This window comes from Physeter macrocephalus, unplaced genomic scaffold, assembly GCF_002837175.3.
Source record: "Physeter macrocephalus isolate SW-GA unplaced genomic scaffold, ASM283717v5 random_1270, whole genome shotgun sequence".
Classification (NCBI taxonomy): Eukaryota; Metazoa; Chordata; class Mammalia; order Artiodactyla; family Physeteridae; genus Physeter; species Physeter macrocephalus.
The window spans coordinates 1-15,513 of record NW_021146731.1 but is presented as its reverse complement, the minus strand read 5'-3'; the positions used below and the strand labels follow the sequence as shown (position 1 = coordinate 15,513).

Sequence of the window (15,513 nt, the reverse complement as noted above, 5' to 3'; positions counted from 1 at the left end):
CATCCCTGGCACCAGTAACCGAGGCAACAAAGATGAGCAACTGCCCCTGGTGGTACCCAGAGCGGAGCGCGACGGGAGTCCTGGAGCGAGCAAATCCACAGGAATGCGTTGGGGATTCTCCTAAATCCACCGGGACACTCCTGATTAGCCATTCCTGGGCTTCAGATGGCCTTCGACGAAAGAGAGGGCCAAGGACTGCAGGGCGGAGGCCTCCGTGAAAATCGGCAGCCGCCCCTAATCCGAGAAAGCCCTCTGGCTCGGGAGCCCGGGTCTCTGGGCCCCGACCAGGCCCGCGCGGCCCTAAAATGGACGCTGTTGCCATGACTCCGCCCAAGCTAAAACCGACCGGAGAGGCGGGAGCAAAGTCCTGACCTCGACTTAGGGAAACGACAAGTGTCATTTTCCCTCTCTAGGCTTGTGCCAATTAAAAATCCTTTTTTTCTGCACGAGACGTATAGCAAACAATATTCAGGATAACTTCTTCTATTTATTGAACGTCTGCTCCACGCTGGGAACTGCGCAAGCCCGCGATGCCCATCATCTCCTGGATGCTTCCAAAAGCCTGGGGTACCGGACTGCCGCGGCCTCCCTGACTCCGCCTGCGCCTCCCCCCACTCGCCCCACCCAGCTGGCCCTGTTTTCCGGCACTTTTCCCGGGGTTCCCCTATCACCCACAACCCTGTTCAACTCCTTTTGGAATCAGCATTCTCCGAGTTAAGTTTGGGGTGTTCTGCTGCTGGGATGGAGGCCCGTCCAGTCCTGAACGTCGTTGACGGCGAAGACTGCTCTGTGCGCCCCGGGCCTCAGTTCCCCCCCATTGCAGGCAGGCAGGGCGGCGTCCGCCGTGCCCCCCGGGCTTCGGTTTTCCCATTCCTGCAGTCAGGCGAGGAGACCGTGGTCGGGCTTCGCTGCTCTGGGGCAAAGGACAGTCAGGGGCGACCCGTGGCCACATCGTGCCACAGGCTTGGTGGCCAGCAGTGGAAACAGCCCCGGTGCCTCTGGGACGCGTTAGGCCGCCGCCACTTCTCCGCGTGCTAACCTAAGGGTAACGTCTGAGCTCGAAATGGACTTCGGCCAGGTGCCCACAAGCAAGGTGGCGCCCTGGAGGTTTCCTGCCCTACTTCAAGATGGCGACGCGCCTCCCTTTGCTCTAACGCCCGAGGTGGAGGTGGACTCTGCCCGTTTGCAAGATGGCGGCAGCCTGGGGGAAGCACGCTTCCCACCGCCTGACCCGCCACGTACCCACTCCTAAGATGGCTTCTCCAGCAAAGCCCCACGCAGGAGGGCAGCTCGCTCACTGGCTCTGGCGCAATCACGTGGCCTCACCTCTTCGCCCCTTCCCCGACTCCACGGGCCGTTTCCGCCTCGCGCCCTGACGGACGGTCATCTTCCCCAATGGCCGCCTGCCACTGTTTTTGGCCCCACCCCTCGAGCGACTTCCTAGCCATTGGGAGGCGCTGGCGGGGTCCCGCGGCTCTCGCCCCGCCCATCTGCGCGGCAGGAGCCAATGGGCAGAGCGCGCGGGGGACGTGTTCGGGCGTCTACGCCATTTTGTGAGTCTATAACTCAGAGCCGTTGGGTCGGTTCCTGCTATTCCGGCGCCTCCACTCCGTCCCCCGCGGGTCTCTTGTGTGTGCAATGGACGGGTGAGTAGTACTCGTTCGCTCTACCCCCTGTCCTTCTCGCGCTCCAGTTTCTTTCTCGTCGCCGCCCCGGCCTCCTCGGGGCGACGGTCCTGGCGCGCCGCTCCGCCTCCACCCCGGGCCCCGGGGCGCCGCCCGGTTCCTTCCCTTCCCCCCGGCTTGGGGCGCGGGAGCGGCCCTGGAGGGGGCCGCCGGGGGCGCGAGGCGGCGAGGGTCCGGGGGAGGGGGCGGCCGGGCCGAGCCCTGCCCGCTTCCGGTGCCCACGAGGCCTGTCCCGTGCGCACGCGGCGGCCGCGCGGCCCTTCTCGCTTCCCGTCCGCGTTCTGCGCGCACGCGCCGCCCTTGGAGAGTCTTGTGGCCCTTCCGGCGCCCCGTATGGTCTCCGCGCGCCCCGTATGGTCTCCGCGCGCGTGCGCGGCTTCGCGCGCTCCCGGTAGCTCTGGCGCGCGTGCGCGGGCTTTCCCGCCGCGCGGACTGCCCCGGCCTGCCCCGCCCGCCGCGGGCCCGGGCGCGGCCGGAGACGCCGCCCTCCCGCCCGGAAGGGCGCGGGCCCTCAGCCGCCCCCTTTGTTCCAGCCCAGCGTCCCGGGGTGGCGCCCCGGGCGCGGTGGGGGCGGGGCGCCTTGGGACCCGAGCCCGCTCCCCGCGTGCCGAGGTGTCGGGGCGGGGGGGATCGGGCCGCGCGGCAGCCGGGGCTCTGTTCTCGGGAAGGGGTGGGACCCGATGGAGCTGCGCTCTCCCGTCTGGCACCCCGTGGGAAGTGTTCAGGGGCAGTTGCGGGTATTTTGTGGTGGGGAGCTTCGAACCAGCTCTCCTTTCTCTCTTGGCCCGATCGGGCGGGGCGGGCGCTTAAAAGTGCCCGGAGGGTCACGTGTCTTCGGTGTCTTGGGCTTGAAATGATAGGTTTCAACCTGAATTGAGGCCAACCTTTTAGAAAAATTGCTGCAGCAAGAGGAACTTGATCTCCTCGTGGTCTGCCTTCCGCTTTGGCTGGGGTGGACTTGCCCAGAGAACCCTTTCCCGAGCCAGCGGGCCGTGTACTCGATTTTCTTGGCCGTCTGGTCAAGTTCTCGAGTTTTGTCTCCTCCATCGTCCCCCGTAATGTGGTTTGGGGGCGCATCTGCAGCTTCTTGTCGGTGGTGTGGTTACCTAGGCAGCCGGGCCTGGCCTCCGGGTGCAGCTCCTGTTTGGCCTGCCGTCTTTTTGGAAGGTCAGAAAACCTTTCCCAGAAAGGCCGTTTTACGTAAAACACTTCCTGTGTCCGAAGCCCTCCCTGGGAGTAGGAAGCCGCCAGGCGGCCTGGGTTAGCAGTTGGGAAACTGCGTACTTTTCATTATTTGTTTTTCTGGGAAGTTTTTTTTTTTATTCATTAAGATTGTTAAAAGTCGTTGTCGCTGGTCCGTGAGGTTTTTGCGGGGAAGAGGTGGAGGTTCCGCCGCAGAGGCGATGGGTGAGGATGGGGCAGGGCCCGAGCCGAGGCTGTGGTGGGAGCCCGAGGGGGATCCTGCAGGCGGCGGCCCCGGGGCCTTCTGCCGGGCCCGAGGCTGGGCCGGGGGACATGTTGTGTGACATCATGAGAGACTCTGGTCACGGGACCGCCAGGCCTTGGCGGCCAGGTGACCTTGTGAGGGGCGTTGTTGGCTAAATTCTTTCCTGAACCGATATTTTGGGAGTCGTTAGTTTGTTGCCAGTTTCTGTTTACTGCATAGACGCCCTCAGAGGGTTCTGCTGTCCCGGGGGGCTTGGGCTGCAGGACCCAGGAGTCCGGGACAGCTGTTCTCTCCCCCGGCCCGGCCTTTCCTAGCGGGGCCTGTTCTGCGGGGGGGGAGAAAGTCCGCTCACGTAGAGCCCGGTTGATGAGTAACTCGTGTCAGCTCTATCTGATCCTTTCCACCGAGCTGCCCCCTTCTCGGCCCCGTGGGGCCAGAGCTCTAATCTTGGGCCCTTGAGTTGCCTTTTTACCGGTCTGCCTTGTGCTGGAAACGTCTCCCAAGCACTGCCAGTTTCTAGAAAGCAAACAGCAGCACCTGAACCTTCACCAGCATCAAGTGTCTCTCCCAGGGCCTGTGGAGGGGGTGTCTTTGTCTTTGGACGGGTCGGGAGGCGGGGCCGGGGTCCTGCCGGGAGGGAGCCGGAGGACAATGATGGCTCCTTTTCAAGTGGCGATTAGAGGGCGGACGGCTCGCTTCCCTGCCCCAGCCTTCCAGCTGAAGAGGGCCTCGAGCAGGGGCTTGTGCGCCGGCATGTGGCGGGCGCCCTGGCTGACGTCTCCTTTTTTCTCTCCGCAGCATCGTCCCAGACATAGCAGTTGGTACAAAGGTAGGCGCTTGTGACGTTGCTTCTTCCTTCCGCCCGCTCCCACCATGGGCTGCCTGGCTTGGTGCTCCTGGGGTGGACAGCCTGCCTCGGGCGCGGGGTGGGCGGCCCCTCAGCAGTCTGATTTCGGGATCCCCTGCCCTGCCCTCGAGCTCAGAACGGCTTGCGGTTGGAGATGGGATGCGCGGCGGGGTGACGGGATTTTTGTCCTCGGTTTCGTGTGGGTAAAGTTGAAGTCTGTTTGCACCTCAAGCAGCTTGTCGGGTGGGGACGGGACCGGAGAATTCCAGGGGGCTCTGGGGTAGTTCCAGGCTGCTTCTGAGGCTGTCCTCGTTCAGATAATTTTTGCTCAGAGAAACGGGACGTCGGGGGCAGAGTGTCCCCCCTCGGGCCGTGTGTCCTGAGGAGCAGGTAGCAGCTGGTTTCTGGTCTGGTGGCCGCCGTGCCTGGGCTGGTTTTGGTTTTCCCAGGCGGACTCGTCTTTGCACGCGCCGCCTGTCCCGATCTTCCTGCAGATAAAACCAGGAGGGGGACTTCATTCGGAGTGCTGTGACTGGCACGGGGACCCTCCCCCTGCTTCTCTGGGGCCACTTCAGCCGGAGCACCTCTTCCAGGGGCTGTCTCCTCCGTCGCGTGCCCCGGGGGTCTTGGCTGCCAGAATCAGCTGTACGGGTCGGAGGCCCTGAGCCTGTAGGGGGCGTGCCCCGGGGGACCCACCGGGAGGGCAGCCTGGTCCTCTCCCTCGGGTTTAGGATAAGCTGGGCCCCAAGTGAGGCACCGGGACTGTCGGTACATAAGCTATTGATGAAGAAGCAAGGGGGCGCTAGGCGCTGTCCCTGGCAGTGAGCGCGCTTAGGTGGACGTTTGCTGTCGGTGCTGCGTTGACTTCAGGGCAGGGGCCCTGCTGTAGCAGCTGGGAAGAGCTCCCTCACTGCATGGACTGGCCCACGCCCCCCTAGGCTTCTACCCCGCAGAGTGGTTGTGCCCCAGTGGGCTGTCCCTGTGGAGCCACTGGTCACCACGTGCACCACCCCCCACCCCACCCCCCGTGCTGGGGGAGGGAGCGGTGTCTGCGAGGGAGGCCTGGGGGAGATGGGCAGCCAAGTGGGCGGGGCTTGCCTCACAGACCCTGCAGATGTAGGCGTGCCAGGCCGTCTGCCGTGGGAACATGGTTGGGGCCAAGAACACCCCACTCCTGAGGGAATCCTGGCCCTGCTTGTCACCTGTCAGAGACAGGAGCCGAGATGCTCTTTTTAAGGTTGTGCAGCCGGTGTGTGGGAGCTGCCCGGGTTCCCCGTCCCTGTCCAGCTCTGGAGGGGGGGGGCTTTGTGTGCCAGGGGTGGGTCAGGGCTCCAAGTCCACATTCCTACCACTTAGGGGGGACTCTGTCCTCGGTGGCTTAGGGGCATTCTGCCTGGGTTCTCATGTGGCCCTTCGTTCATGGCTGGGGCTGGTATACTGCTCTGAACCTTGAAGCGCCCAGGTCCACTTGGGGAAAGTGAGCTGGGGCGTGACAGGTCCAGGTCAGCCTGGAGTGCTTGGGGTTTTTTAACATTTTGCTTCATTATAACAAATTCTAGCCCATAAGCGGTCTGCGGTTCTGGGTCCATTTCTTGACTCTAAGAACAGGCAGGGGTCTGAGCCTTTGCAGCTTCTCCACGGGCTCAGGTGCTGGCCCTCTGCGCATCCATCTCAGCCCTGAGCCCTGGGGAGCCGGGGGGTGGGGAGGCCCCTGCAGATGCCCACCCGGCGTGGGGTCTGGGTTCAGGGTCATGCCTGTAGCAGGTGGCCTAGCAGCCAGGGCGGCCCAGAGCATGCTGTTTGCGCCCAGCAGCGTTGGCACGTGCCCGATTCCTGTCCTGAGGGGCAGACCGTGAACCTCCTCGGCTTCCTTCGGCTTGTCTCGAGGGGCAGGGTGGGGTGTGAGGTCCCACTCACCTTCGCTGCTAGACCGCAGACCGCGGGAAGGTGGGGAGGCCCCAGCTGGCTGTCTGGCGTGCTTGTTTGTAAGTGGCAGTTAAGCTGGCCTGAGGGAAGGGCAGAGATAAGGTGTTCTTGAGGAGGGATGAGCTGGTGACAATGGCAGTTGGAGGGTCTGGCCCTGAGAACGGCTGTTTTTGCTGTTCCTGCCGGGAGGCCGCGGGCCACCTAGGGCAGGGAAGCTCTTCTCAGGCCACCGGTTTCGTGTCCGGAAGTTGTTAGAGGGGAGCCTCCTGGTCCCAGTGGGGTCTCCTTGCCCCTCGGGTGGGGTTTTGTCCTTGCCCGGCAGAAGGGCCCCCCCCCCTCCCGTCTGCTTCTTCACCCTGGGCTCGATCTTAACTGGTTCTGGGAGTGATTCAATTAGATTGAAATTAATGAGTCAGCTAGCCCTTTCTGGAAAGAGAACGGGCTGGGCACTTCGGGAGCTTCCTGCTTGTTTGTCACCAAGGTGCCCGCCGCCTGGAGAGGTGGCCTTTCTGGTCATCGGGCTCCGGTTTCCTCAGGCTGGAAAGTAGGACAGACTCCTGCGGCTGAGCGGGTGGCTGCAGTGTGTGTGACAAGGGGGCTTTGTCCTCGTGGGCCTTGAGCGGCTCTGCCGTGATCGAGAGCACGACGGCCGAGCCTCGGGGGTAGCCAGCCTGAGCCCATGCAGAGCCCCTGTAGGGGACGAGACGCTGGCCCTGCCTGGGGAAAGACCCCCAAGGGCTCCGCAGGTGGGGAGAGGAGCTGTGTCTTGAGTGCAGAACCACTGGGGCCCTGCAGGGAGGGTTGGGGGGCGCTGCGGTGAAGACGCCGCTCGGTTCCAACCCGCCCCTCTCTTCCAGCGGGGATCTGACGAGCTCTTCTCTGCCTGTGTCACTAACGGACCCTTTATCATGAGCAGTAATTCCGCTTCCACAGGTAACCCTAACTGTAGCCCTACCTGGGAGCACTTCCTCTGTGGCTCTGAGGAGCGCACTTGGGGTGGTTGGTCCTGGCCTTGGTGACCTTGAGCCTCACTTCCCCGGGAGCCAGGTGTGGAGACCTCCCCGTCCCAGCAGCCTCCCAGAGCTGGGAGGAAGTCGATGCCAGGAGAGGGGTCCCTTGCTCTAGGGGAGCTGGGAAGTGCCTTGTGCCACGCACACTATCCTTTTGCAGCAAATGGAAACGACAGCAAGAAGTTCAAGGGGGACAACAGGAGCACAGGCGTGCCCTCCAGGGTGATCCACATCCGAAAGCTGCCCAGTGATGTCACGGAGGGGGAGGTCATCTCCTTGGGGCTGCCCTTCGGGAAGGTCACCAATCTCTTGATGCTGAAAGGGAAGAACCAGGTACAGGGCCTAGGCTTTTTCTGGGGTGGTCGCCGGGCCCCCCGGGTCTGGGCCTGGCTCACACACGACCCCTGCCCCCAGGCCTTCATCGAGATGAACACGGAGGAGGCTGCCAACACCATGGTGAACTACTATACATCGGTGACGCCCGTATTGCGTGGCCAGCCCATCTATATCCAGTTCTCCAACCACAAGGAGCTCAAGACGGACAGCTCGCCCAACCAGGCGGTGCGTGCCCTGGGGTGCGGGCAGGCGGGGAGGGCGGGTGGTGGCCTTGAGGCCTGTGGGACTCACGGCTCTGCCCCCACAGCGGGCCCAGGCAGCCCTGCAGGCGGTGAACTCAGTCCAGTCGGGAAACCTGGCCCTGGCTGCCTCGGCCGCGGCGGTGGACGCGGGGATGGCGATGGCTGGCCAGAGCCCGGTGCTCAGGATCATCGTGGAGAACCTCTTCTACCCGGTGACCCTGGACGTGCTTCACCAGGTGAGGCGGGGCGCGGCGGGGCGGTGCTGGCCTGCCGGTGGGGGCCGGTTCCCGGGCTGAGGCCAACCCCACCTGGCCACCCTCTTCCTGTAGATCTTCTCCAAGTTCGGCACCGTCCTGAAAATCATCACTTTCACCAAGAACAATCAGTTCCAGGCGCTGCTGCAGTACGCCGACCCCGTGAGCGCCCAGCACGCCAAGCTGGTGAGTGGTCCCCGGGGCAGCTGCGCCGCCGGCCGCCAGGCCCCCACTCACAGCCCTCTCGCTGTCCCCGCAGTCGCTGGACGGCCAGAACATCTACAACGCCTGCTGCACCCTGCGCATCGACTTCTCCAAGCTCACCAGCCTCAACGTCAAGTACAACAATGACAAGAGCCGCGACTACACGCGCCCCGATCTGCCATCCGGCGACAGCCAGCCCTCGCTGGACCAGACCATGGCTGCAGCCTTTGGTAAGATGCCCGGTGGCAGGACAGCGGCGGCGGGGCGGGGTGGGGTGGGGGGCAGGACACGTAGCTCAGTCCTAGGCTCCCAGCTCCGCACCCGGGGAGGTCAGCACCCGTGTCCCGGATGCCCACACAGCACCAGCCCAGAACCCGCCGGGTGGGGCACTGGCAGCCGGCTCGCACCCATGGGTGCGATGATTAGTGTCTCATTTGTTTCTAGGTGCGCCTGGTATAATGTCAGCCTCTCCGTATGCAGGAGCTGGTTTCCCTCCCACCTTTGCAATTCCTCAAGCCGCAGGTATTCAAACACTCGTCCCTACCACCGACTCTGCATGCCCACACCTCTCCCGTAGCTCTGCTTCCACGACAGCCGACGTGGTGCAGTCACGGGGGGAGCCCACCTTCCTGGGCGCAGGCCTCCAGGTTCCCCACGGAGCTTGGACAGGGCAGTCGTAGCGCAGGGTCGTGCAGAGAGCCCGCTGACCCCACAGTCTCTGGTCTGGTTCCCTTCAAGCGTCCGGCGAGGACCAGCGCACGGTGGTTGGAGGGGTGGCCCCTCGTAGATGCATTTAAGTGGCCCGGTAAGCGGAGCGGCGAGAGCTGGGCGGGCACACCTGAGCATCCCTCCCGGGGGCCAGGTGCCCACCTACGTGACAGTCCTGAGCCTGTTGTCCCGCCCGGCGTGCCACTTGCATGGTGACGGGCGCCTGCATGCAAGCACGGCCGAGGCCGCTGGGCTCGATCCTGCATCCAAGGAGCCGGAGCTTTCTGTGCTGTTTGGCGCATGTAGACGGTCAAGCCAGCACGGTCTGTGCCACGAGAAGCGTGGAGGAGCCGCAGGCGTCCTGCTGGGCCAGCCGCTCCCCGCCCCCCCCACGTGTCTCCGTTTGCATGAGGATGGGCAGGACCCGCGTTTCTGTCTCGGTGGAGAAGGTGGGCACCGCTGCTTATCTGACCACCTCTTCCCTCCAGGCCTCTCCGTCCCTAACGTGCATGGGGCCCTGGCTCCTCTGGCTATCCCGTCGGCGGCGGCAGCGGCGGCGGCAGCGGGCCGGATCGCTATCCCGGGCCTGGCAGGGGCAGGAAACGCTGTCCTGCTGGTCAGCAACCTCAACCCCGAGGTACGTGGCTCTTCTAGGCTGTCCTTCCGGAAGTAGGAGTCGGGAGTTTGCTCTCAGGTCCTAGTGTAGACTGAGCCCCTCCCCCAGGCACTGGGGCCCCTGGAGCCGGGGCCCCTGGCCCGGCCAGTGCCTGCAGGTGTCACGCTGTTCTCCTCTCTGCACTGACGTCACTCACTGCTGCGTCCTTTCCGCAGCGCTTGGAGTTCTCCTGTTTTCCTTAACATCTCAATGTACGTTCCTAATTCCATGATGCTGAGAGTTGAAGTATTTGGTGTCCACGAGAGCAGTCTTGCAATTTCGAGCCCAACCAACCTCGGTCTGCAGGGGCCTGCGGGGCGCCTCTGGGGAGGGGGTGCAAGCCGAGGCCACCAGCCACGGTCCCTGAGGTGGCAGCCGGGCCTGCGCTTGTCTCGGTGGCCAAGTTCAGCTCAGGGAGCTGGGATGAAATGATACAGGCTCGAGATATTTTGATTCTTGAGAGACGGGTTCCTGTTTATTTTAACGAGCTGCTTTCTTGCCTGTCTGAGCACGTGTGACTCGCGGCCTCTCGAGCCCTGTCCCAGCTCCTCTAGCCAAGCTCTCCGCTAACAGCCACCCCAGTGAGCCTGACTGGAGGCCCTGGTGCGGGCCCCGGGGAGACAGTTCCTGGAGGGCCTGGTTGGGGGAGTGGGGGGGGCGGGCACCGTCTCCTCCCCGCGGGGGGCGCTCCTGCTGTCCGCCCGGCGTGTGGCTCGTAGTGTGTGTGGTCTTGACTGATGGGACGCCGCGTGTTTTCTTATGTATTTACTGACCTGTGTTTTTGCTACTTTTTTTCTTTTCTCCCCTTCCCCTTTCCCAATTTTTTTTCTTGCCCTGATCCGGAATTTCTTTGCCAACTGACTGCACGGTACTTCTGCTTCCTGTTGTTGCTTGAAACAAAACAAAACCATAAATAAATAAAAACAAAATTCCCCCTCAAACCCTGCTCTCCGGAAACCAACCTGCCCTTGAATATTAACATCCTGACAACTTCATCATCCATCAACCTGCACGCCTGCGGGGCTGCCTCCTCGTGGTGGACGATTCCAACTCGCCCCCTGACCTCTCCCTTTCCCTGTCCCTCGCTGCCTTGCTCTGCTGTCCTCTAAAGAGAGTCACACCCCAAAGCCTCTTTATTCTTTTCGGTATGTTATCGTTCCCACTTTTATTATCTTGTTTTCGTGTAATTGAGGTGGTTGTCACGCTCTGAGATGTCCGAGCGTGCGGTCCGGGCTGCGCTTTGCCTACTGATTTGGACTCCAGAGCATGGTTTACGGCCCCGCATGCTATTTGGCAGAGTAGACGTGTCGGTAGCAGCCGCAGGATGGTTCTTGGCAATTGGCCTTTCCTGGATTTCAGGGCTTCTTTGCTGAAGGCAGCCCTCCCGGTAACGCTCCCTGTGACTAGACAGCTTCTCAGAGGCAGAATAAGCAGAGCTGCGGGGAGAGCCAGCCCTGTGCGGGAGTGCGGGTCGCGGGGCTGGCGGGGAGGCGGCCGCGGGGCCCGGGCGGCTCAGCAGTCTGTCCCTGTGCCCTTGAAGGCGTGTACGGCGACGTGCAGCGGGTGAAGATCCTGTTCAACAAGAAGGAGAACGCCCTGGTGCAGATGGCCGACGGGAGCCAGGCCCAGCTGGGTAAGGGCTGCTGGGCCGCGGGGGCCGCGGGGCCGGTGCCCAGGGCCTTGGGTCACGTGGTTGCTGTGTTGCGTCTCCCCCCAGCCATGAGCCACCTCAACGGGCACAAGCTGCACGGGAAGCCGGTGCGCATCACCCTCTCCAAGCACCAGAACGTGCAGCTGCCCCGTGAGGGCCAGGAGGACCAGGGCCTGACCAAGGACTATGGCAACTCGCCCCTGCACCGCTTCAAGAAGCCCGGCTCCAAGAACTTCCAGAACATCTTCCCGCCCTCGGCCACCCTGCACCTCTCCAATATCCCGTGAGTGCCTGTAAAGGTCTCCTGTGACGCTCCCGCTTCCAGGGGCTTCCACAGGCCCCAGGGAGGCCTTGCTGGAGGCCCAGCAGAGGGTGTTCTCTGCTTCCAGTGCACCTTTCAGATGCTCGTGGTCATTTTCTGATAACCTATTTCTGGGGCCCTTAAAAAGCTGCTGGAGACCCCACCCTTCCCTGGACACCCAGCTGCTGTCTTGAGGGAATGGCCTTGACCTTCCACAGGCTGGCTCAGGTCTCTCTCTCCCCTTGCAGGCCCTCCATCTCCGAGGATGACCTCAAGATTCTCTTCTCCAGCAACGGCGGGATCGTGAAAGGGTTCAAGTTCTTCCAGTGAGCCCAGCCCCACCCCCTCGCCCCGTTGCCCCACCCAGGCCTGCCCTGCCCCACCCGGCCCTTCACGGCTCCTTGTGTCCCCCATGTTTTCCCTGCAGGAAGGACCGCAAAATGGCGCTGATCCAGATGGGCTCCGTGGAGGAGGCCATCCAGGCGCTCATCGACCTGCACAACCACGACCTGGGTGAGAACCACCACCTGCGGGTGTCCTTCTCCAAGTCCACCATCTAGGCCACCACCAAGGACCAGCCTGCCGGGCACCCGGCGACAACTTCCATCATTCCAGAAAAAAAGCCACTTTAAAAAGCAGCTGAAGTGACCTTAAAAAAAGACCAGAGATTTTATTTTTTTAAAGAGAAATCAGTTTACCTGTTTTTAAAAGAAATTAAATCAAATTCACTTGCTCACCTGGGGGAGGTGGGGTGCCAACCTCAGGCTCTTGGTGACCGTGGAGGCCCAGCCCGGCCCCTCGCCCGTGCCTTCTGTAGTCTGCGTGGCGGGCGCTCCCAAACCTCCACTCGGCTTTCTTGTGCCTTAAACCCGCTGCTCTGGCAGGGCCTTCTTGGGGTAGCAGACGTGTAGGGGTTTGGGGGCCTGTGGGGGGGGGGGTCAGCCTCCCATGGGATCGTGTGCCTGCCGCGGTGGGAGACTGGGTGGCCGGGTGTGGCCGCCCCCCAATCCTTGTATCATGTATGATTTGCCCCCCCCAGCCCCAGGGCCCCTCCCCGTCGCTTCTTCAGCTTTGTTTCCACCATAATCTCTGTATTATGCTTCGATGCAGCTGCAGACACCTGTGCCTAGCAATATTTCCAGTTGACCAAATATCCTAATCTTTTTCATTTATATGCAAAAAATAGTTTTAAGTAACTTTTTATATAGCAAGATGATAAAAATGGTATGAGTGTAACCTAAATTTTCTCCTCGTGGTATGACTTTGTATACTGTACTTTTATTTTATTCCTTGTCATTGAGTCGCAGGGCAGGATCTAGTTTCCAGGGCAGACACAATGGGGCCGGCACGTCTGCGACCTGCCGATGCCTTACTCACAACTGTCCTCTGTCCCGGAGGACAAGTGCTCTTAAACTTTCAGGGTTTCTTTTTTCCTGCAAATTTTGGACCAAAGTTTTGTTTCTGTTTTTTGTCTGCCTCTAATGCTGGGACCCCAGGAGGTGGGACAGCAGCCCTAACCTTCCGGTCTTCACCGCCTTGTCCTGCACTCACGGGTCCAAGGGGCTCCCCGCACAGGCCCTGTGCTGGCCGGCCCTCCTTCAGGGCCTGGGCCTCAAGTTTCCATGTCGGGGTGGAACAAGGGTGTAAATATTTATAATTTTTTATACCTGTTGTAAGACGTGAGGGGCAGCAATTGCGGTTTTTTTTTATGGTGACACAGATGTATATTTTGATAACAGCAATTACAGGCTCAGTATTGTAAGGAGCATGGCAGGCCACTGCCCGCTGCCGGCTTGTAATGCGGAGAGAACTGAATTAAAGCAATTTTATAACAACTCCTACCTTTTCTGTAGGCTCTTTTTTCCTGTCCACATGTAGGAGGTGGTCTGGCCAGTCTGTACTGGACTGAATAAATTCTCTGTATCCTGCACTTGATTTCCCTCTTTATTGGGCCTGTTCGTTTCACTGCTGTTTCCTCCTCTGTGTAAACTCAGCCGTGTTGTTCCCCTCACTTCTCGCTTGGGGGTTTCAGGGGGCCTGGAGATGGGGCCCCACGTCGTATTCCACCAGACCCCCGCCCCCAGGCGCCTGCAGGGTCTCCGGAGACCGGGTCTGCCTGCTGGGCCCTCCGACCGAAATGACTCCGAAAAGGCACACCCCGCTTAACGATCGCCTTTTATTGTCTGATGGGGCCCCACGTCTGCGTTCCGGCCAGACCTCCCCCCCATCCCCGCCCCCACCCCCGCCCTCAGTCCTTGAACCTGCGGGCCGCCTGCATCTTGCGGTAGTAGCTCTCCGCCTCCGCCTCCGCGGCCTCCCGCTCGCCCAGCACCAGGCCGCTGGCTTTGCGCCGCAGCGTCGACTCCCGGCTGGCTGGCCCCAGGGCCCCGTCGGCCACACCCAGTGGTGGCAGCCCCTCGCCTGTGGTCAGGTTGACGGTGGCCACGGCCCCGAACCGTGGCTCATCCTGGTCCACATCACTAACAGAAGAGCCTGGGGATACGCCCGGGGGCTTCGGTCCCCCACGGAAGCCGTGAGCCAGGTCCCCCAGCTCGTAGCCGCCCTCCCCCTCGGCCCCCTTGGCCCCGCCGCCCGCCGCCTTCCACTCCCAGGGCCCGTTACCCGCAGACAGGTGGACCACGGGGTGGTGGGGCGCATGCGCGTCGATGGTGACGATGCTGGCTGAGTCACGGTCTGACGGCGACCTGTACTGGGAGGAGTCGGAGCTGGCGCTGGAGGACGAGGCCGTCTCAGCCGCCTTGGGGCCCGGCCCGCCTGGGGCCTTGGACATGGCAATGACCTGCAGCAGCCGTGGCGGGTTGGCCACACGGGGCTGCGTGGAGGCCGCGGCCACCACGGCGCCGCTCTTCTCTGCCATCATGAGCCACTTGGCCCGCACGGCCGCGCTGCTCTTGGGGGACAGGCCTGCCGCCGCCTGGACGCCCTCCTCGGGGATGTGCACCAGCGGCTGCGGGCCGGCCCGCGGCGGGAGGATGACCCGTGGCCCGAGCCCCGGCCGCGCCTGGACTGTGGGGTACAGTGAAGGCGGGGCTGGACCCCCTTCCTCCCCCTCTTCCTCCTCCTCCTCCTCCTCGTCCTCCTCCTCCTCCTCCTCGGCCATGGGCTCCGCTGGCGCCCGCAGGTGCGCAGGGCTGGCCTCGTCCCGCAGCCCCAGGCCGCGGCCCTCCAGCGACTTCTGCTTCCACTCGCTGATGAGCTGCTTGGATCGCGAGGCGTCCAGGGGCACGTGAATGGTCATGTGGCGGCGGGCGGGGTCATCCAGCGAGGGCGTGCTGACGCGGGGCAGCGTGTGGCTGAAGGTCACCATGTTCTCCTTGCCCATGGGGCTGCGTGGAGCCAGCAGGTCCACGTCCACGCTGGCCCGCTTCAGGCTGCCCAGTGAGGTCTTGTCACGGGCCACAGGCCGGGGCACACCCTCCAGCCGCCCGGGGGGACCCAGCTCGTCGGTGCTCACGGACTTGTTCTGCTGGTACACCGAGTCGTGGCCCCGCTGGGTCAGCGCCCGCAGCGCATCCTTGGCAGGTGCCGGGGCCGCTGGTCTCTCTGCCGGCGGGGCCTGGAAGTTGCCCACAGCGTGGCAGGCCTAAGGATGAGACATGGGCTGGGCGTGGGACCGGCAGCCAGAGACCAGGGTCCCCACCAAGCCACAGACTTGCCATGGGGGTCCGAGAGGGGAAGTCCACCTTTCTCCCAATGGGACAAATTCTGGCCTCAGGTCGCTCACTCTGCACATTTGGCAGGTCTGGGCCCATGAGATTCAGCCTCTAGCTACCAAGGGACAAAACCCGGCAGAGTCCCCCAGGGCGGGGCTGGCCTTCCCCCTCAGACCTCCCCCTGGGCACCCGGGCCTCTCCCCTCAGCCCCTCACCAGGTAGGCAGCGATGCCAGCACCGATGAGGAAGCCGGCGTAGACGTCCACGGGGTGGCTGCGGTACTGCGTGATCTGGGTGAGGCCACAGACGCCCGCCGCGATGGCGAAGGAGAACACCAGAATGGGCTTCAGCAGCTTGGTGGCGTCCGAGATGACCGAGTTGAAGTACATCTGCAGCGGGGCAGGCCGGGCGGTCAGGGCAGCCGGTCCTGGGGGGGTGTCCAGGGCATGCGGCTAGGCCGGCCGGGACTCACCGACACGTAGACAGCAGCGAAGGCGGACAGAGTGGCGTGCTGGGATGGGAAGGTCTTCCTGCAAGAGGCACCCGGGTGAGCCCCGCCAGCTCTGGGCCCCT

At 62.9% G+C, this 15,513-nt stretch overlaps 2 protein-coding genes across 3 annotated transcripts; one reads left to right on the top strand and one right to left on the bottom strand.

Annotated features, from left to right (window-relative positions):
* Window positions 1-1,544: 1,544 nt before the first annotated feature.
* PTBP1 (polypyrimidine tract binding protein 1) lies at window positions 1,545-13,101 on the top strand. Of its 2 annotated transcripts, XM_007130149.4 has the most exons (15): window positions 1,546-1,646; window positions 3,931-3,961; window positions 6,763-6,838; window positions 7,076-7,248; window positions 7,330-7,476; window positions 7,559-7,729; window positions 7,823-7,933; window positions 8,007-8,181; window positions 8,396-8,473; window positions 9,148-9,296; window positions 10,426-10,459; window positions 10,855-10,947; window positions 11,032-11,248; window positions 11,515-11,592; window positions 11,694-13,101. In XM_007130149.4, the coding sequence occupies exons 1-15, from the start codon at window positions 1,639-1,641 to the stop codon at window positions 11,824-11,826; spliced, it is 1,674 nt and encodes a 557-aa protein (XP_007130211.1). In that variant the 5' UTR covers window positions 1,546-1,638; the 3' UTR covers window positions 11,827-13,101. The 2 variants fall into 2 exon arrangements, with proteins under 2 accessions (XP_007130212.1, XP_007130211.1); XM_007130150.4 differs by lacking the exon at window positions 8,396-8,473 and having other exon boundaries at window positions 1,545-1,646.
* Window positions 13,102-13,514: 413 nt separating this feature from the next.
* PLPPR3 (phospholipid phosphatase related 3) lies at window positions 13,515-15,470 on the bottom strand (the record flags this gene model as incomplete). Its single annotated transcript, XM_028487002.1, has 3 exons — window positions 13,515-14,870; window positions 15,156-15,329; window positions 15,413-15,470. Coding segments are annotated over 3 exons (1,588 nt in total), but the record flags the coding sequence as incomplete, so codon positions are not given.
* Between the last annotated feature and the right edge of the window lie 43 nt (window positions 15,471-15,513).

Bases quoted from the DNA above. Each gene is read 5' to 3' on its own strand.
- PTBP1 (XM_007130149.4), top strand. The intron at 3,962-6,762 runs GTAGGCGCTTGT...CCTCTCTTCCAG, and splicing joins ACATAGCAGTTGGTACAAAG to CGGGGATCTGACGAGCTCTT. The intron at 7,477-7,558 runs GTGCGTGCCCTG...CTGCCCCCACAG, and splicing joins ACAGCTCGCCCAACCAGGCG to CGGGCCCAGGCAGCCCTGCA.